The 19,704-nt window shown below is 60.0% G+C and overlaps 3 protein-coding genes across 3 annotated transcripts; 2 read left to right on the top strand and 1 right to left on the bottom strand.

Moving 5' to 3' along the window:
- Positions 1–5,453: 5,453 nt before the first annotated feature.
- On the top strand, positions 5,454–18,646 carry SLC49A3 (solute carrier family 49 member 3). Its single transcript, XM_081577174.1, has 13 exons — positions 5,454–5,627; positions 8,289–8,447; positions 8,626–8,839; positions 8,987–9,063; positions 10,742–10,879; positions 11,001–11,117; positions 11,750–11,902; positions 12,168–12,325; positions 12,483–12,592; positions 13,095–16,978; positions 17,567–17,621; positions 18,012–18,110; positions 18,568–18,646. Exons 1-10 carry the CDS (start codon positions 5,490–5,492, stop codon positions 13,256–13,258), a joined length of 1,428 nt encoding a protein of 475 aa, XP_081433300.1. The 5' UTR covers positions 5,454–5,489; the 3' UTR covers positions 13,259–16,978; positions 17,567–17,621; positions 18,012–18,110; positions 18,568–18,646.
- On the bottom strand, positions 14,011–16,836 carry MYL5 (myosin light chain 5). Its single transcript, XM_081573814.1, is given in 7 exon segments — positions 14,011–14,190; positions 14,503–14,551; positions 15,136–15,212; positions 15,579–15,676; positions 15,679–15,720; positions 16,366–16,473; positions 16,680–16,836. Coding segments are annotated over 7 exon segments (660 nt in total). The 3' UTR covers positions 14,011–14,061.
- On the top strand, positions 16,916–18,646 carry ATP5ME (ATP synthase membrane subunit e). Its single transcript, XM_081577187.1, has 4 exons — positions 16,916–16,978; positions 17,567–17,621; positions 18,012–18,110; positions 18,568–18,646. Exons 1-4 carry the CDS (start codon positions 16,943–16,945, stop codon positions 18,591–18,593), a joined length of 216 nt encoding a protein of 71 aa, XP_081433313.1. The 5' UTR covers positions 16,916–16,942; the 3' UTR covers positions 18,594–18,646.
- Positions 18,647–19,704: the final 1,058 nt, after the last annotated feature.

Here is a 19,704-nt window from a genome sequence, read left to right as displayed (position 1 = left end):
GCGAGCAGCTGAGAGGCGATACCCCACGTCCGAGGTCAGGAGCGGCGGCCGTGAAGAGCTACCCCACATCCAAGGTAAGGAGCAGTGGCTGCACTTTGCTGGAGCAGCCATGAAGAGATACCCCACGTCCAAGGTAAGAGAAGCCCCAGTAAGACAGTAGGTGCTGAGAGAGGGCATCACAGGGCAGACAGACTGAAACCACAATCACAGAAAACTAGCCAATCTGATCACGTGGACTGCAGCCTTGTCTAACTCAATGAAACTAAGCCATGCTGTGTGGGGCCACCCAAGACAGACAGGTCATGGTGGAGAGTTCTGACAAAATGTGGCCCACTGGATAAGGGGATGGCAAACTACTTCAGTGTTCTTGCCTTGAGAACCCCGTGAATAGTATGAAAAGGCAAAAAGAAGGACACTGAAAGATGAACTCCCCAGGTCGGTAGGTGCCCAATATGCTAATGGAGATCAGTGGAGAAATAACTCCAGAAAGAATGATGGGATGGAGCCAAAGCAAAAATGATACCCAGCTGTGGATGTGACTGGTGATAGACGCAAAGTCTGATGCTGTAAAGAGAAATATTGCATAGGAACCTGGAATGTTAGGTCCATGAATCAAGGCAAATTGGAAGTGGTCAAACAGGAGATGGCAAGAGTGAACGTCGACATTCTAGGAATCAGCGAACTAAGATGGACTGGAATGGGTGAATTTAACTCAGATGACCATTATATCTACTACTGTGGGCAAGAATCATTCAGAAGAAATGGAGTAGCCATCATAGTCAACAAAAGAGTCCAAAATGCAGTACTTGGATGCAGTCTCACAAATGACAGAATGATCTCATTTCCAAGGCAAACCATTCACTATCACAGTAACCCAAGTCTATGCCCTGACCAGTAACGCTGAAGAAGCTGAAGCTGAACAGTTCTATGAAGACCTACAAGACCTTCTAGAACTAACACCCCAAAAAGATGTCCTTTTCATTATAGGGGACTGGAATGCAAAAGTAGGAAATCAAGATACACCTGGCGTAACAGGCAAATTTGGCCTTGGAGTACAGAATGAAGCAGGGCAAAGGCTAACAGAGTTTTGCCAAGAGAATGCACTGGTCATAGCAAACACCCTCTTCCAACAACACAAGAGAAGACTTACACATGGACATCACCAGATGGCCAACATCGAAATCAGATGGATTATATTCTTCGCAGCCAAAGATGGAGAAGCTCTATGTAGTCAGCAAAAACAAGACCTGGAGCAGACTGTGGCTCAGATCATGAACTGCTTATTGCCAAATTCAGACTTAAATTCAATAAAGTGGGGGAAAACCACTAGACCATTCAGGTATGACCGAAATCCAATCCTTTACGATTATGCAGTGGAAGTGAGAAATAGATTTAAGGGACTAGATCTGACAGACAGAGTGCCTGATGAACTGTGGGCAGAGGTTCATGACATTGTACAGGAGACAGGGAGCAAGACCATCCCCAAGAAAAAGAAATGCAAAAAATCAAAATGGCTGTCTGAGGAGGCCTTACAAATAGCTGTGAAAAGAAGAGAAGTGAAAAGCAAAGGAGAAAAGGAAAGATATTCCCATCTGAATGCAGAGTTCCAAAGAATAGCAGGGAGAGATAAGAAAGCTTTCGTCAGTGATCAGTGCAAAGAAATAGAGGAAAACAGTAGAATGGGAAAGACTAGAGATCTCATCAAGAAACTTAGAAATACCAGGGGAACATTTCATGCAAAAATGGGCTCAATAAAGGACAGAAATGGTATGGACCTAGCAGAAGCAGAAGATATTAAGAAAAGGTGGCAAGAATACACAGAAGAACTGTACAAAAAAGGTCTTCACAACGCAGATAATCACGATGGTGTGATCACTCACCTAGAGCCAGACATCCTGGAGAGTGAAGTCAAGTGGGCCTTAGGAAGCATCACTACGAGCAAAGCTAGTGGAGGTGATGGAATTCCAGTTGAGCTATTTCAAATCCTAAAAGATGATGCTGTGAAAGTGCTTCACTCAATATGACAGCCAATTTGAAAAACCCAGCAGTGGCCATGGGACTGGAAAAGGTCAGCTTTCCTTCCAATCCCAAAGAAAGGGAATGCCAAAGAATGCTCAAACTACCGCACAATTGCACTCATCTCACAGGCTAGCAAAATAATGCTCAAAATTCTCCAAGCCAGGGTTCAGCAACACGTGAACCATGAACTTCCAGAGGTTCAAGCTGGTTTTAAAAAAGGCAGAGGAACCAGAGATCAAGTTGCCAATATCCGCTGGATCATCGAAAAAGCAAGAGAGTTCCAGAAAAACATCTACTTCTGCTTTATTGACTACTCCAAAGCCTTTGACTGTGTGGATCACAATAAACTGTGGAAAATTTTGAAAGAGATGGGAATACCAGACCATCTGACCTGCCTCTTGAGAAATCTATATGCACGTCAGGAAGCAACAGTTAGAACTGGACATGGAACAACAGACTGGTTCCAAATAGGAAAAGGAGTACGTCAAGGCTGTATATTGTCACCCTGCTTATTTAACTTATATGCAGAGTACATCATGAGAAATGCTGGGCTGGATGGAGCACAAGCTGGAATCAGGATTGCCGGGAGGAATATCAATAACCTCAGATATGCAGATGACACCACCCTTATGGCAGAAAGTGAAGAAGAACTAAAGAGCCTCTTGATGAAAGTGAAAGAGGAGAGTGAAAAAGTTGGCTTAAAGCTCAATATTCAGAAAACTAAGATCATGGCATCCGATCCCATCACTTCACGGCAAACAGATGGGGAAACAGTGGCTGACTTTATTTTTGGGGGCTCCAAAATCACTGCAGATGGTGACTGCAGCCATGAAATTAAAAGATGCTTACTCCTTGGAAGGAAAGTTATGACCAACCTAGAGAGCATATTCAAAAGCAGAGACATTGCTTTGCCAAGAAAGATCCGTCTAGTCAAGGCTATGGTTTTTCCAGTAGTCATGTATGGATGTGAGAGTTGGACTATAAAGAAAGCTGAGCGCCGAAGAATTGATGCTTTTGAACTGTGGTGTTGGAGAGGACTCTTGAGAGTCCCTTGGACTTCAAGGAAATCCAACCAGTCTATCCTAAAGGAGATCAGTCCAGAGTGTTCACTGGAAGGACTGATGTTGAAGCTGAAACTCCGATACTTTGGCCACCTGATGGGAAGAGCTGACTCATTTGAAAAGACCCTGATGCTGGGAAAGATCAAGGGCAGGCGGAGAAGGGGACGACAGAGGATGAGATGGTTGGATGGCATCACTGACTCAATGGACATGAGTTTGAGCAAACTCTAGGAGTTGGTGATGGACAGGGAGGCCTGGTGTGCTGCAGTCCTTGGGGTTGTAAAGAGTCTGACACGACTGAGCAACTAAAGTGAATTGATGTGACTGTAAAGCATGTGTCTTTAATTTTGGTTTCCACATGTTTAAAGTTGATGTGTAGGAAGGCGATTGGTGGTTCTGTGCTGCCTACTCCACCAGAGCCGTCTGGAGAGGGAGGAGAGCCCTGCGGCAGAGCAGGGGGTCAAGGGGAGGCAAGGAGGGAGAGCGCAAGCCAGCCACCTGCCTGCAGGGGCCCTCAGAGGAGGAAGGAAGCTGGACAGGAGACTGCCCACCCACAGGAGAGCTCTTGTGGGAGAAAGGAGGTGGCCCTTCTCTCCTTCCAGCCTTCAGTTCAGTTCAGTTCAGTTGCTCAGTTGTGTCTGACTCTTTGCGACCCCATGGACTGCAGCACGCCAGGCCTCCCTGTCCATCACCAACTCCCAGAGTTCACCCAAACTCATGTCCATTGAGTCAGTGATGCCATCCAACCATCTCATCCTCTGTCGTCCCCTTCTCCTCCTGCCTCCAATCTTTCCCAGCATCAGGGTCTTTTCCAATGAGTCAGCTCTTCACATCAGGTGGCCAAAGTATTGGCACTTCAGCTTCAGCACCAGTCCTTCCAATTAATATTCAGGGATGATTTCCTTTAAGATTGACTTGTTTTATCTTCTTGCAGTCCAAGGGACTCTCAAGAGTCTCCTCCAACACCATAGTTCGAAATCTTCAATTTTTCGGCACTCAGCCCTCTTTATGGTCCAACTCTCACATCCATACATGACTACTGGAAAAACCAATCAATTGTTCCATGTCCAGTTCTAACTGTTGCTTCTTGACCGGAATACAGGTTTCTCAGAAGGCAGGTGAGGTGGTGTGGTATTCCCATCTCTTTAAGCATTTTCTACAGTTTGTTTTTCTACAGTTTGATCCACACAGTCAAAGGCTTTAGCGCATTCAATAAAGCAGAAATAGATGTTTTTCTGGAATTCCCTTTCTTTTTCTATGATCCAACGGATGTTGGTAATTTGATCTCTGGTTTCTCTACCTTTTCTAAATCCAGCTTGGACATCTGGAAGTTCATGATTCATGTACTGTTGAAGCCCATCTTGAAGGATTTTGAGCATTACCTTGCTAGCATGTGAAATGAGTGCAATTGTGCAGTACTTTCAACATTCTTTGGCATTGCCTTCCTTTGGGATTGGAATGAAAACTGACCTTATCCAGTCCTGTGGCCACTGCTGAGTTTTCCAAATTTGCTGGCATACTGAGTGCAGCACTTTAACAGCATCATCTTTTAGGATTTGAAGTAGCTCAGCTGAATTCCATCACCTCCACTAGCTTTGTTCATAGTGATGCTTCCTAAGGCCCACTTGACTTCACTCTCCAGGATGTCTGGCTCTTAGGTGAGTAATCACACCATCATGTATATCCAGATCATTAAGACTTTTTTGAATAGTTCCTCTGTGTATATTTGCCACTTCTTAATATCTCTGCATCTATTAGGTTCTTACTGTTTTTCTCCTTTATTTGCCCATCTTTGCTTGAAATGTTCCCTTGGGATCCCTGTGTTCAAGCCCACAGAAATCTATGTCTCATGTTTTCTCAGCTGCAAACTGCAGAGTCCCAGGTAGGGAGAGGTCACCTGCTCCTCCCTGGCCCAAGGTCCTGTGCTCTGGCACAGTCCTTTCCCTGGGCAGGAGGAGAGACTAATCTCCACCTCCCCCTCTGCCCGTCCTCTCTCAGTTTTGCTTTTCTGCAGGGCTGACTCGAGTGGAGTCAAGAGCATCTAGTGGAGTCTAGAGCATTGATTGAAGGCGCTTTGCAAACTGACTCCAGCCTCCTCTTTCAGGCTGGCCTCCAGCCTCCAGCTGTTACTTATTCGGACCTCAGGAAATTGGTGGGTGGGGGTGGCGGAGGGGTTTTTTCCACAACCCCTTTCAGGAAGTGCGGCCTTTCTGCGAGGCAGTGGCTTCTCGGAGCCTCTCCTGACACGCGTGCATGGGCGCATCCATCGCAGGGACCTCACAGAGGTCCTTTCAGCCTGACCAGTGGTAACCCCTGCCTGTGGGGCGGGTTCTGACCCGACCCCACCTCCGAGGGCGGTCCTGGCCCGCGAGCGCGCCTCCAAAAGTCGGCGGCCCGGGTGCGGCGGCAATGGCGGGGCCGGCGGGGGACTGGCCAGAGGCCGCCGCGGCGACCTGGGCCCGAAGCGCGCTGGGGGGCTACCGCGCCTACGCCCGCCGGTGGGTCTTCCTGCTGGTGATCAGCCTGCTCAGCTACTCCAACGCCACGGTAGGGGCTGGGCCGGGGCCGGGCGGGCGGGGCAGGGCTGCGGGACAGGCCGGGACCCTGCCGAGCCCGGCCCGTCGACGTCCGGTGCGCCCCGGAGAACCCGCTAGGCCAGTCCCGGGACGCAGCCCTCGCGTCTCGCGACGGCGGAACCGCGGGGGAGGGCCTCCCGCGAGGCCGCCGGCGACCTCAGCGCAGGCCTGGGGCGGAGAGTCCCCTCCTTGGCCGAGGCTGCGCAAGGAGAGCGGGGCTCCTGTCTGTCCTCACGGGGCCTGAGCCCAGGTCCTGAGACTCGCGGTGGTTTCGACAGGATGCCTCTCCTACCTCCGAAGGAGTCACGGTCTACAGCCACGCAGGGCTCCTCCCGCGGCCTCCCCTCTCTGCCAAGCGCACCCCACCGCAGCCTGGGCACCTGCTCTGTCCCTCTACCTGCCTGTCTTCCCTGGGCCCTGGCTGCCCTCCCGGGGTTTCTGGCTCACTTCCAAGGTCCCTCACCAGGGGCCTTTCTTGCCTGCCCACCCAGTCCCTTTCTTCACAGCCACCCAGCTGGGGTCGGCAGTGACCCTTCAGCTGTTCTAGAACCGACCCCACTGCTGGCGGAGACAGCTTGTCATCACAGCCCCTGAGACCAGAGAACCTCCTGCCAGAACCAGGTCTGCCGGTTCGGGCCCCAGCTCTCCCAGCCTGCTGCTCCCCCAGACTCACCCCTTGTGGGCCCAGGCCCCCTACCAGCCCAGCACACACCACGGCTCAGCCAGCAGACCTTTCTGTGCTCCGCCAGCCCCGGGCCGCGCCATCCTGCGTGCCCTGGACTGCATGCTCTTCCCAACCTGAGGCCTAGTGGCTGCCTGCTGAGCGGTCAGGCCGCAGAGTCACAGGGCACCCGGGTCTCCTCCCGTAGGCTGCCTGAAAGAATGTTGTTCGGCCTCAGACCGGACCTCAGGAGGTTGGGCAGCAAGGAGTGGCCACGATCATGAAACACAAAGTGATGGGGGGCAGTGGGGCCCGAGGCTCAGGGAGGCCCCGAGTGGCGGAGGGAGGTCAGATGCAGAGACTGTGACGAGGAGGGGCTGGCAGGCCAGGGCAGCCCTGGAAGGAACCACCTTGGAGAGGTTCTTGGGCGACAGCCCCTCTTGGAGGTCATTGCAAACTTTTTGGGACCTCTTTCCTCCTCTCGTTGCTGGCCAGCTCTGTGCTGAGACAAGGGGCATGCCCAGCCTGGGACTTCAGAGACATTTTTCTCTGTGCAGCCGCCGGTCTGCGTCTGAACAGTGTGAAGCCAGGACTGGGTTTGGGTGCAGTGGTTTGAGAATGCAGAGCGGGGGTCTCTCAGCCCCCTCAGCTGCTTCAGTGTCTGGGGTGGGTGTTGGAGGCCGAGGCTGTGCCCCTGCACTTGTCCCCAGTCATCGCGGAGCAGACAGGAATCACACCAGGGCTTGTCACAGTCCCCGCGAGGTCACGGCAGGGAGCCCAGGTGAAGAGGTGCGCCCTCACCTACTCCTCCTGCAGCCAGATGCGCAGGGCCTTCGGGTCCCAGGCGGGGTGGGTGGTGGGAAGGGCACGTGGGCGGCGCTTGCAATGAGGTCTGAGTGGCCCTGGAGTGGGTCTGGGTGAGGGCCAGCGTGGGGGACAGCCGCCCACGTTCTCAAAGGATGCACGAGGCCTCCTGGCAGGCTGGGAACACGTGGAGGAAGTCCGTGCCGTGGGCACACAGCCGCCCCCACGTTGCTGTGTGCGTCTCAGACCCGTCTCTGCCCCGCTGGCCATAGGTTCTGGGGAGGACCGAGGGGCGAGGCTGCCGAAGGTGGGCTGTGCTCAGACAGCGTGGCAGCCAGAGCCCGGCTTTCTCACCGCTGGGTCAGCTGGGCAGGAAGCTGGTGGCCTGCACGAGACTCTTCCTGAACCTAGAAGCTCTGTCCTGAAAAAGGAGAAGAAAAGGCAACTGTTGCCCAAGGTCGCTGTCATGTGGGGCTCTGCGGTCAGAGCTCTGCTCGGGTCAGGAAGGCTGGACCCTGCGGCCTCCGCCGTGGGGCAGGCTGTGCGGCCTGGCTGGGCTCCTGCCTTGCTGTGTCCTCTCAGAGGTGGAGTCCGCGGGCTTTGATTTGTGACACCTTCATTTCTGGACCAAGCCAGGACGCCTCCCCACTCCCTCCTGCAGTAAGCCCTGGCCCACCTGGGTGTCCTCCACAGGCACTGAGTGTCCACGGAGTGGCCCCCCACAATGTGCTCCTTGGCCTGTCCCGTCCACGTGGCGGGGGCCAGGGGACCCTCTCCCACTCTCTGGCGCTCCAGCTTTGGCCAGCAGCCAGTCTAGGCGCCCCCCACCCCGGCGTGGTGGCCATCTCTCTTCTGCTGTCAGCCCCAGGCCTTCTCCTTGGAGGGTCAGTCCTGGGGGCCTCGCTGTCTTGCAGGGTCCAGCCAGGTTGTCAGCCTCCATCTGCCCTGGGACCATGTCTGTGAGGATGGTTCTGGTCCTCTGCCCCAACATGCTGTCTGAGCCCCCAGCTGGTGCCTTCCCTCTGGCGTGACCTAGTGAAGACCCCAGCCCTGACGGGACCCCTGGACCCTTTCTCTCCCTCAGACCAGCCGGCCGCACCCAGGGCAGCTGGCAGCCGCAGTGTCTGTGGTGCCCGCCCCGGGCTGATGCCAGCCTGTGTCTCGCAGCTGTGGCTCAGCTTCGCACCCGTGGCTGACACGATCGCCCGGCACTTCCTCCTCTCCACCGAGCAAGTCAACTGGCTGTCACTGGTCTACCTCGTGGTGTCCATCCCGTCTGGTGTGGTGGCCATCTGGGTTCTGGACTCCGTCGGACTCCGCTGGGCAGTGAGTCAGACCGCACACCAGGGCCCTGGGACGGGCGGGTCCCCGAGCGTGGGATCGAGAGCCAGCCCCTCCTCCCGAGATCCGAGTCCCCAGGCAGAGCCACTGGGTGGCGAGTAGAGGCTGGGGTGCTGGGGGGCGTCCCGGCTGGTGGGCAGCTCTTCTGACCCCACCCTTGCAGACCACCCTAGGCGCGTTCCTGAACTTCTTGGGGAGCGTGATCCGCTCCACGCCCTGCATGGACATCGGCACCCAGGACCCGTTTCTCTTCCTCCTGGGCGGGCAGGGCGTCTGCGCCCTGGCCCAGGCTCTGGTCATCTTCTCTCCAGCCAAGCTGGCTGCCTTGTGGTTCCCTGAGCACCAGCGAGCCACAGCCAACATGATCGGCACCATGGGTGAGTCTCGGTGAGGCCGGCGTCCCCTCCGGCTTAGCGTATGGCCCGTGCGCCTCTGTGCGCTCCCCGCTCTGGGGGCCGAGGGCTCCTCCGTGGATGGGGTCCCAGCCTGCCTTCCTGAGCTGACACATGTCCCTGTCCGTCTAGCGAATCCCCTGGGTATTCTGACAGCCAACATCCTGTCTCCCATCCTGGTGAAGACGGAGGAGGACATCCCCTGGATGGTGAGGGAGCTCACAGGTGCACGCACGTGTGCACCTCTGTGTATGGCGTATAGTGTGTGGCTGTGCTTGAGTGGCTGTGTGTGTTTGCGTGTGTGTGTGCATGTTTGTGGGCTGTGTGCTAGTGCGTGTGTGCACATGTGTGCAGGAGTGGTGGGCTCGTGCACCCACACTGTCCGTGTGAGTGTGCACTCGGACCTTCTGTGGACACGGGTGAGTGCACCCCGTGTGCATGGGGCTTCCTCCGTTGCAAGTACTGGGCACCTTCCGAGTGCCAGGCACAACCCCGGGCACTGGGGTGCTGAGTGTGTTCCTTGGAGGAGAGAGAGCACCAGGGCGGCGAGAGGCTGGCTGCAGCAGGGTGACGCATTTGGGGGGGCGGGGGGCAGGATGAGGGACCAGCAGAGAAAGGCGCTGAGGTGGAGGCGAGACTGAGGGGTGCAGCTGCAGCCAGAGGTGTGTGCCTGCTGAGAAAGGGGAGGGCGGAGGGAAGCGTCAATCCAGGTGGCAGGTGGTTGGCTTGATGTGATGGACACCCGGGGGAGATCTGAAGGGGGAGTGATTCCATCTGGTCCAGAATGGCTCGGGGAGTGAAAGGTGTGCCTGGAGTGTCCAGGGAGAGAGCCTGGGCTTTGCTCCAGCTAGGGAGTGGGGTGCGCTGAAGAGTGAGGGGCTTCCAGCTGGGTGAGGGCTGGGGTCACTCACAGAGGTGGGAGAGGGGGTCCAGGTGACAGTTGGATAGAGCTCCCAGAGACGGTCGAGTTGAGGCCGTCGTTGTTGGAGTCACCCTTGGGTGGAATTTTGAAAGCCAGGCTTCTGAATGGAGCAACACAGAGGAGCCCCCGAACGGGCCCTGGGCTTGCTGGCGTCCACCTGGAACGACGGGCGGGGGCAGGGAGTGGGGAGGCAGCAGCTCGTCTGGAGCCTGGGGAGCAGGGCTGAGGTGCCTGTGTGTGCATCCACGGGGGCCTGTGTGCGTGCACTCACGCCCGTGTGTGCATCCACGGGGGCCTGTGTGCGTGCGCTCACGCCCGTGTGTGCATCCACGGGGACCTGTGTGCGTGCGCTCACGCCCGTGCGTGCATCCACTGGGGCCTGTGTGCGTGCGCTCACGCCCGTGCGTGCATCCACCGGGACCTGTGTGCGTGCACTCACGCCCGTGCGTGCATCCACGGGGCCTGTGTGCGTGAATCCACGGGGGCCTGTGTGCGTGCGCTCACGCCCGTGCGTGCATCCACGGGGGCCTGTGTACGTGCGCTCACGCCCGTGCGTGCATCCACGGGGGCCTGTGTGCGTGCATCCACGGGGGCCTGTGTGCGTGCGCTCACGCCCGTGCGTGCATCCACGGGGACCTGTGTGCGTGCGCTCACGCCCGTGTGTGCATCCACGGGGGCCTGTGTGCGTGCGCTCACGCCCGTGTGTGCATCCACGGGGACCTGTGTGCGTGCGCTCACGCCCGTGTGTGCATCCACGGGGGCCTGTGTGCGTGCGCTCACGCCCGGGTGTGCATCCACGGGGGCCTGTGTGCGTGCGCTCACGCCCGTGTGTGCATCCACGGGGACCTGTGTGCGTGCGCTCACGCCCGTGTGTGCATCCACGGGGGCCTGTGTGCGTGCGCTCACGCCCGTGCGTGCATCCACCGGGACCTGTGTGCGTGCACTCATGTACACCCTCCCCACAGCTAGGCACCTACATCCTCCCTGCCGGCCTTGCCTTCCTGCTGGCCACTGCATGCCTCTGGGAGAGTGTGCCCCCCACCCCGCCCTCTGCGGGGGCTGCCCAGTCCACCTCGCTGTCGTTCCTAGCCGGGCTGAAGCTGGTCAGTGCTGCGCGTGCTGTGGGCCCCGGGGCGGGGGTGCAAGGAGGGGGAGGGGCAGGCCTCCTCTGGAGCCCCTGCCTGGGCTGCTGAGGCTCTGGACTGAGCGACCCCTCCCCTTTAGCTCGCAAGGAACAAGGCCTACGTCATCCTGGCCGTGTGCTTTGGGGGCGGCATTGGCATCTTCTCCAGCTTCTCAGCCCTCCTGGAGCAGGTCCTCTGCGTGAATGGCTACTCCAGCGTGAGTGCTGGCCCCGACCTGGGGGCCCCCAGCCCAGACACAGCCTTGGGGGCCTGTCGACCTGCTGGTGGCTGTGGAGTGGCCCACGAGCTCCCCAAGTGCTGTCTCCACACCTGGACAGGGTGACCTCCTGTTAGGGTGCTCCTGAGACATTGTATGAGTCTGTGTCTACAGACGGTGGGTCGCAGCCGTGGGCCGGGGTGCTGGCAGAGCCCACCTGCTCCCATGCCTGTCCCCCAGGCCTGTGGGTCCTTCTGACATCACAGGTGCGGAGGGAAGGGCCCCTCTACCCACAGCATCTCCGCTGTGCCCACTGCGGTCTGGCTTCAGCACTGGGTGTGGGGTTCAGGTCCCGAGTGTTTCTAGTTTCTCAGCGGTGACAGGCACTGAGGGCGTCTGCGGAGGCCGGGCCCTTTCTCTAGGACTTGTCTGGTTCCTGGGTGGAGGTGAGACAAGGACGTGGCCCATCCAGGGAGGACACCTCCCGCCCCCGAGCCTTCCACGCAGTCCTGCCTGGGCCTCCAGCACTGCTCGCTGACCCTGCCATGGGCTCCCTGGTGGTGGTGTACATACTAAGGATGAGTGCCACCTCCTGGGCTCAGATGATGGACAAGGTGCCCCCTACCCTCCAGGAATTTGCGGGCCTCTGCGGGGCTCTCTTCATCGCGTCTGGACTCTTAGGGGCAGTGGCTCTGGGCCTGTATGTGGACAGGACCAAGCACTTCACTGAGGCCATCAAGATCGGCCTCTGCCTGACGTCTCTGGCCTGCGTGGCCTTTGCTGTGGTAAGAGTCCTCTCGAGCCAAGACCACGTTGCAGAGGGTGAGAGTGGGGTGCCCCAGGGGTGGGGCAGCTGGCAGGTTGGCCGTAACAGACATCCAGACCGACTCAGAGCCAGGCCCCCCCATCGGGGTGTTCCTGGAGTGAAGTGGGCGCTGTGGCCTCTCCAGCCCTGGCACTGCCCCACTCCCGACAGGGCCTGGAGGGGCCTGGGGTCCAGGCTGGGGCACTTCTGACTCCTGCCCTGTTGGTCTGTGACTCGCTGCCCAGGTGTCCCAGCTGCAGGGACAGACCGTCGTGCTGGCCGCCATCTGCTCGCTGCTGGGGTTCTTCGGCTTCTCGGTGGCGCCCGTTGCCATGGAGCTGGCTGTCGAGTGCTCCTTCCCCGTGGGTGAGGGTGCAGCCGCGGGCCTGGTCTTTGTGCTGGGGTGAGTGCCCATTCCCATGGCTTCCCTAGGGACCCAGGGACCCTCCCCTTTCCCCCCACGCGGACGCACTGCGGGCGACCTGGGCACCTGCTGTGTGCTGCCCTCGGGGTGCCTGGGGCAGCTCCTGGGCAGGGCTGAGGGCTTTGTGGCTGTGCAGGCAGGCTGAGGGCATTCTCATCATGGTGCTGCTGACCTCCCTGACCGTGCGCCGCGCGGAGCCGTCTGTCTCCACCTGCCGGGACGGCCAGGGCCCACTGGACTGGAAGGGTGAGGGCACAGGCCCAGAGGTTGGCCCCACCCAGCCCTGGAGTCTCCCTTCCACTGGCCTCTTTCTCTTGGCAACCTCTACTGTCCTGGCGGGCGGGTGCAGGGCGCCTGTTGGGGGGCGAGGTGGGTTGGGGTGGACCCGAGGGCAGCAGGCAGAACCTGGAGCGCAGCCTGGCGGGAGAAGCCCTCACGGGAGCCCACCTGTGACCCCACATGTGAGCAGTTTTGAAGTGAGATCAGAGACAGGAAAAACACAGGAAGAAACGCAGAGAAAGACAGAGATGGAGACAGAAAGCCAGAGAGACAGGAGTGGGGTTGTGTTGCACACCCACGTCCTCAGAGCTGGTGGGGTGACCTTGGGGCTCACGGGCCCTGGGTCTGCGAACCTCCCTCTTGGGGCTGGGCGGGGATCTGTGCCCGAGGTTGCTCTGGGGTCCCCTGCACCTGGGTGAGTGCCCAGGCGCTCGGAGAGCCTCAGGCAGAGCTGGCCGTGTCTCCCCAGAGCCCATGCTGCTGATGGCCGGCCTCTGCGTCCTCTTCAGCTGCCTCTTGGTGCTCTCCTTCCACACCCCTTACCGGCGCCTGCAGGCTGAGGCCGACGCCAGCCCCTCCATTCAGGAGGATGAGCGCCCAGCAACCGGAGCACCCCTGGACCACGCGCCCTAACTGGCAGCCATGCCCTGAGGCTCCACCGCAGCACCCTGGCCCCCAGCAGCCCCTTCCTGGAACTGGTGCTCCTGGCCCTGCCTCCTTCCTCCTGGGAGCCCTCCAAGATGTCTCAGGGTCCCTGTAGAGAGCCAGAGGCTGGAGAGCAGTTGGCATGAGAAACAGAGGACCTGGGGATGTGAAGGGGAGGCAGAGATGTGGGCTCTGGTCCCTCTGGCCGGACCTGTAATGACTGAGGCTGGGATGACATTGGCATCCTGGAGGACCCAGGGTCGTGGCAGGGGGGCCCAGGGGATTCGCTGTGGCCATAGCAAGAGCTGCTGCTGTGTAGACAAGAGGCCACTGACCAGGGGTACCCCAGTGGCCAGACCAGGCCCAGGGTGGCTGCTTCAGGGGCTGGCCTGGCATTGGGGGCCCAGGGTGAGGGGGAACTGAGTGAGTGTGGGATTCCAAGGGCCCCAGCATGGCTGAGTGTGGAGTGGACAGGTGTGAGGAAGGCCTTCCTTGAAGGAACCCATACCAGAGCCACCTCTGCTGACCACTGAAGGACCAGCCCTCCAGCCTGGTGCCAGCATAGATGGGCAGAGCAGGTGGGGCCAGGCTGGGCAGGAGGCAGAGCGTGGGCCCCCGGCAGACGCTGCTACTCCCTGAAGACCCTCCTGCCCCCAAGGGGTTACCCCCACCCCAGACCTTCACCCCACGGACACTCCCACCCCCAGGAGGACACCTCCCCCCAACAGAGACACTGTTCATGGGTTCTGCCCGCTGTTTGTGGGCAGGAAGGTTTGTGGGTTCACATTTCTTCAACCGGCCACAGCCCAGTGGGGTGGGGGTGCCTCTCGCTCTTCCCCATGGGTGAGCATGTAGCTGAGCACCTTGTAGCCCAGGTTGCCTGCAGTATCGATGGTGGAGAACTGGAACATCTGGTCAACCTGCGAGTTTGGTGGCGGGTGGCAGGCCCAGGCCAGGGTGGAGGGAGTGGGCGAGTCCTCAAGGCTGCAGCCAGCAGGTGAATTACAGGAACTGGACTCCAGGCTCGGTCTTGTTTCTGTTCGTGGGGGGAAGGAAGCTGCGGGAGACCCTGCAGGGCCAGGGCTGGAGCCCCCCTTCCTGGACACTGGGCATCCCACCCTCCCCATGCTGCAGCTTCTGGGGGCCAAGGCACATTCCCCCGGAGCACCGAGGGCCATGCTTGGGCCTCACAGAGGGCCACGGGGAAGGACGTAGGGTGCCAGAGGCCAGACCTCTTCAGCAGTCACGTTGTCACCTTGGGACACGAGCTGCCGCCCACTGCTGAGGACAGCAGGGAGGTGCCAAATTAGGCTGTTATGGGAAAGGCACTGGCCCTGAACTGGAGGGGTGGCCCCAGGGGAGCCCTGTGATGGGTCCTCATGGGCGACAGGGCTGCCCCAGGGCAGGGCTGCCCCCTTCAATCCCACCTGCTCACAGGGCAGGTACCTCTGGGGAGCCTGGCCCTGGGTGAGTCCTGGGCACTAGGGGGACCACAGGGAGCCATCCCTGACTCCCACATCACTGGGACAAGAGCCTGGCACACCGAATAGTCCTGTTCATGAGGCTGAACAGGACTGGAGTTCTGGGGCTGGAGTCGGGAGACCGAGGGAGCAGGCTCTGCTAGGCTGGCCTTCTTGGGAGGACCTGTTTTAGTCCAGAGGGGCTAAAAACCCAGTGATGGTCTGAATGGCAGTGACCGCTGGCCCCACGTGGGTATGGCTGATCCTGCCCTGGGTTACCCTGAGGGACTCAGGATCCCGGGCAGGCTGATCAAGACCTGAAAGCTGGGGCAGGTGGGGTGGAGGCTGGGGGTGGGCCTGGCTTCCTCCTGCCCTGGTGCTGCCTGGGTGCCCAGGGTTGCTCACTAGTCCTTGTTGGCGCTTCCCTGGCCGTCGGGGTCCAGCATCTTGAATGTGCTGAGGAGTCTCCTCAGGGTCCGTGCCTGCCCACAGGAGGCCTCGAGCCTTGGGCGTCTCAGGCGCTAGTCCTGTCCCTCGCCACCCAGGGCTCCACGTCCTTGCCCTGTCGATGCTCTCAGTGGCCTTCCCACTCTTGAGCACCTGAGAGACCCTCAGCTCCCACCCCAGGGTACTGTTCTTGGAGTCCCCTTGGTCCTGCCAGGCCCAGAGGTGGGCGACTTCTCAGTGAGGGACAGAGGCCCCCATCAGCCAGTGGAGGAGAGGTGGGCCTGGGCTGGGGGCCGACAGGGCCCCCAGATGTGGGTCCCGGAATGCCAGGTCTTGGAGATCCTCAAGAGGTCTGCAAATGTGGGTTTTATGCAGATGTGTTAGCAGTCAACTAACCGCACACAGAGTGCTGGCAGACCTGAAGCTGGCCCAGTGCTCGCCCTCAGCTTCTCCCCAAACACGTTCAGGAACTCGGTGAAGTTGATGGGCCCTGACGCGCCTTGAATGTGGCATCCAGTTCGTCATCCTTGACTTTGATCTTGCCTGTTGCAGGAATGAGGGGTGGGGGTGGGGTCACTGGGCAGGGGTATCAGCTGCCCTGGTGGCCTGTGGTTGGTACAGGCACCACGGGGCTGCCCCCTCCATCATTCTCCAGGTGTCCCCAACCCCCGTTGCCATGGGAACTGTGTGTAAGCACAGCAGGTTCAGTTGGGAGAGTGGCCACTACTGTCCACCTCTGGGAAGCCTCTCTGCACACCTGGGCTGGGTCAGCTGTGTCTTCCCCGGGGCTGACCACAGGGCTGAGGGACAGAATACCCCACCAGCGTGACCCCTGCATCCCCGGCTGAAGGCAGAAGTGAGGGTGAGGGCCTCTCTGATGTGGACCTTGAAACTTGGGGCTACAGGGTCCTGAGGGCTGGAGTCAGGAGACCGAGGGAGCAGGCTCTGCTAGGCTGGCCTTCTAGGGAGGACTTGTGCCCCTTTCTGCCAAGGAGGCTCCAGGGGTGAGGAAACCGTAGCTCTGCCTGGAGGCTGAGAATGGGGCTGGTGGTGGGCGAAGGGGCACCCACGGCCGTGCCGCCCCAGGAAGGGGCTCGGGTCACACGGTCGACCTGGCCTGTGAGTCCAGAGGGGCTGGCCACGGTCACTCCGCTGGGAGCCAGCCTGCACTCAGGCTACACTTTGTACCCGGACCCCGGATTCCCTGCCCAGAGCCTCGAGCCCCTTCTTGGGCCGTCCTCGGGCTGGTCTGGGGGGACGCCTGGAGTCCCTTCCGGGGCCGTCCCCAGGGCTGGTCTGGGGGGACCGCGGCCCGGACAGGCCTGGGTGTGGCTGCGGCCGCACTGGAGCCGCGGGAGGGGCGGGACGGGCAGGAGGGAGAGCGCTCGGGTTTGCACTTTGTACAGTGGACTCAGACTTTTCAAATATTTGTACCCGAGGTGTGCGGACCTCGATTTGCGCTCAACCTGGTTCGAAAACTTCAGCGGACAGGAGGCTCGCACCCGCGGCTGGGAACGCGAACTCGCTGCCCGGCCACTGCGCATGCGGAACCCGCAGCGCCCCGCGCCTGACGACGTCACGCCGGGCGGGCGCGCGCGCCGTTCGCCCTCCAGCCGCCAGGGGTCGGCACTCGGCGACCTCGCGCTGTGGACGGCGCATGCGCACGCCCGGCCGCGCCTCTGCGTCTGCGTCTCCGCTGTGTTCAGGGTCTTGCGGCGTCCTCCTCGGTCCGAATTGTGCTTCCGGCGCGAGGGTCACGGACAAGATGGTTCCGCCGGTGCAGGTCTCGCCGCTCATCAAGGTGAACCAAGCTCCGCAGCCGCCGCCGCTGATCGGCTCTGCGTGGGCAAAGCGCGTGAGCGCCTCGGCGGGGCTCGAGGCCCCGGCCCGGCGCCCCCGACTCTCAGCGCCTCCCGCCCTGACCCAGAGGCTGCGACCCCCCATCGGGCCCCGACGCCGCGGGTGTGACCCCCGCTCCACCCACCCACCTCCGCGCCCGGGACCCCCGCCCTGGCCCCGACCCTGTGGGCTGAGACCCCCCCATCGGGCCCCGACGCCGCGGGTGTGACCCCCGCTCCACCCACCCACCTCCGCGCCCGGGATCCCCGCCCTGGCCCCCACCCTGTGGACTGAGCACCCCCCATCGGGCCCCGACGCCGCGGGTGTGACCCCCGCTCTCCCCACCCCTCTCTCAGCGCCCGGGACCCCCGCCCTGGCCCCGACCCTGTGGGCTGAGACCCCCCCCCATCGGGCCCCGACGCCGCGGGTGTGACCCCCGCTCTCCCCACCCCTCTCTCAGCGCCCGGGACCCCCGCCCCGGACCCCGACCCTGTGGGCTGAGAGCCCCAGGCGCGGTCCCCCTGCCGCCCCTGACCGCTTTTCCCCACAGCTCGGCCGTTACTCCGCCCTGTTTCTCGGCATGGCCTACGGCGCCAAGCGCTACAGTGAGTGTCTGCGGGCGTCTGCGGCCCCCCGGCCGGGCCGGAGAGGGGCGGCGCGGGAGGCCCCTGACTTGAGACCAGAGAGGGCCGGACCCCCGCGCGCGGCCGGTTGGAGATTGGCCGGGCAGCCCCTTGCAGCACAGAAGACCGAGTGCGGGGCGGCTGGCTGCCTGGTGGGGCCACGGGCGTCCTGTAGCTGCCCTCCGGGTCGGGCTCTCCGTTAGGAAGTGGATATCAGGTCTTTACTTACATCCAGGTGAAGGAGAGTGGGAATCGGGCGCCCCTGGCACTCACAGTGTACCTGAGGGTGACTTTGCCTGTGAACTGAATTGCTTTTAGAGCTTAAGTGAAAACGTTCACTGGACACCCCCATCCCCGCCTTCCCTTTGACAGATTACTTGAAACCCCGGGCAGAAGAGGAGAGGAGGCTCGCAGCCGAGGAGAAGAAGAAGCGAGATGAGCAGAAGCGCATTGAGCGGGAGCTAGCGGAAGGTGCTCATGCGGCTGGCTCTCCTAGATTTGTCCCCCGCCCTGCGATGGGTTTTCAGAAACAGCTGCTGTTCATATGGAGCAGCAAGTGGAGAAGAAAGGCCGCCTTCTCCATTTCCACTGGCCCCTGGGCCATCCTCTGCGGCGTGGGGTGGGAGTGGGGAAGGAGAGCCATTGGGCGCGGGTGCTACCCTGCCTTTAGTGAGGCTCGGGCCCTGGGCTTTAGAGGTGGACTGTCTCACCCTTAGAGGGCACACAATCAGAGCCAGGCTCCACCCTCCCTGACTGCAGGGGCAGGTCCCAGTGAGGACCCGCAGGTCAGGAAAGGCGGAGGACAGAGTGGAAACAGCATAGCCAGGCTCCCTGAGATGAGACGCTGGACGGTTTAACCCCAAAACCTAAGGTGGTCCTTTTGGGCGGTGCAGCTGTGTGATGGTGTGTTTTCCTTCTAACTTTCCAGCCCAGGAGGATACCATATTGAAGTGAGCCTGCCGTTCTCCGGAGCAGTGTGGATGAATAAAGTTTTCTGTGCTCTGTGAGTCTCTGACTTGCCTTTATTGTCCCTAGTAGTTTGGTTTCTGGACTCAGACTCAGTTGTATGCCAGCCTTCTCAGATTATGTGCGGTGTGAATGGAGAGGGATTCCATAAAAACTAATCAATGATTCAGTGATTGGTGTATAAACAGGGTGGAACACGAGAAACTTCACTGCTTGCTCTAGGGGTGCAGGTGGGGATTGAGGGGAGCCCCTAAGGATGCAGTTTGTAACAGAGGCGCAGCTCGCCCAAGCATCATGGGTGCTGCTGACCTCCACTCAGCCCTGGCTCAGGAAAGGGGGCAGGCTTTGCCAAGTGGGAGGGGTGGGGGTGTCCTGATGCCCTTAGAGGTAGAACTTGGATTTCTTTTCTCCTTTTGCATATTCTCCTCTTGACCCCAGGTAGGGGATGATGTGGCCTCCTGAGGACTTGGCTGGGGTACAGCTAGCTTGTCGGTGGGCTTGGGCCTTTGTGCCTGAGCAGACAGCAGACTCTGCCCCTGCTGGCTATGCCTCTTCAAGCCCAGTGCATGCGTGCCAGGTTGCTTCAGTCATGTCCAACTCGGTGCGACCCTGTGGACTGCAGCCCGCCAGGCTCCTCTGTCCATGGGATGCTCCAGGCAAGAACACGAGTGGGTTGCTGTGCCCTCCCCCAAGGGATCTTTCTGACTCAGGGAATGAGCCCTTGTCTCTTACATCTCCCGCATTGGCAGGCAAGTTCTTTACCACTGACGCCACTTGGAAAACCCACAAATGTTATATATATAATATGCATGCATGAGGCCTGGTGTCAAAAGTCGCTATTCCAGCTTTGTGCCTGGAGTGGACTTCCAGGCTTCGAGCCCCAGTTCATTTGTTTTCCCTGTTTTCAGTAAAGGTGAGGCTGGAGTGTGATAGTGCACACCCCCTAGGAGGTCCTGAGGTTGGTGGGTGGCTGGCACTGGGTCCCTCTGGGAACTGGGGGGGGGGGGCCCAGTCACACGGTGTTGTCCCCAGGCGTCACTGTGAGCTGAAGGTTGTGTGGGTCCTGTGCGTCCCCTGCCCGCTGCTGCCGGGAGTGCTG

The sequence above is a fragment of the Giraffa tippelskirchi genome, chromosome 1 (assembly GCF_054371585.1).
Source record: "Giraffa tippelskirchi isolate mGirTip1 chromosome 1, T2T-mGirTip1v1.2.pri, whole genome shotgun sequence".
NCBI lineage: Eukaryota > Metazoa > Chordata > Mammalia > Artiodactyla > Giraffidae > Giraffa > Giraffa tippelskirchi.
The sequence above is the reverse complement of the archived record's forward strand: the minus strand, read 5'-3'. Positions and strand labels throughout refer to the sequence as shown.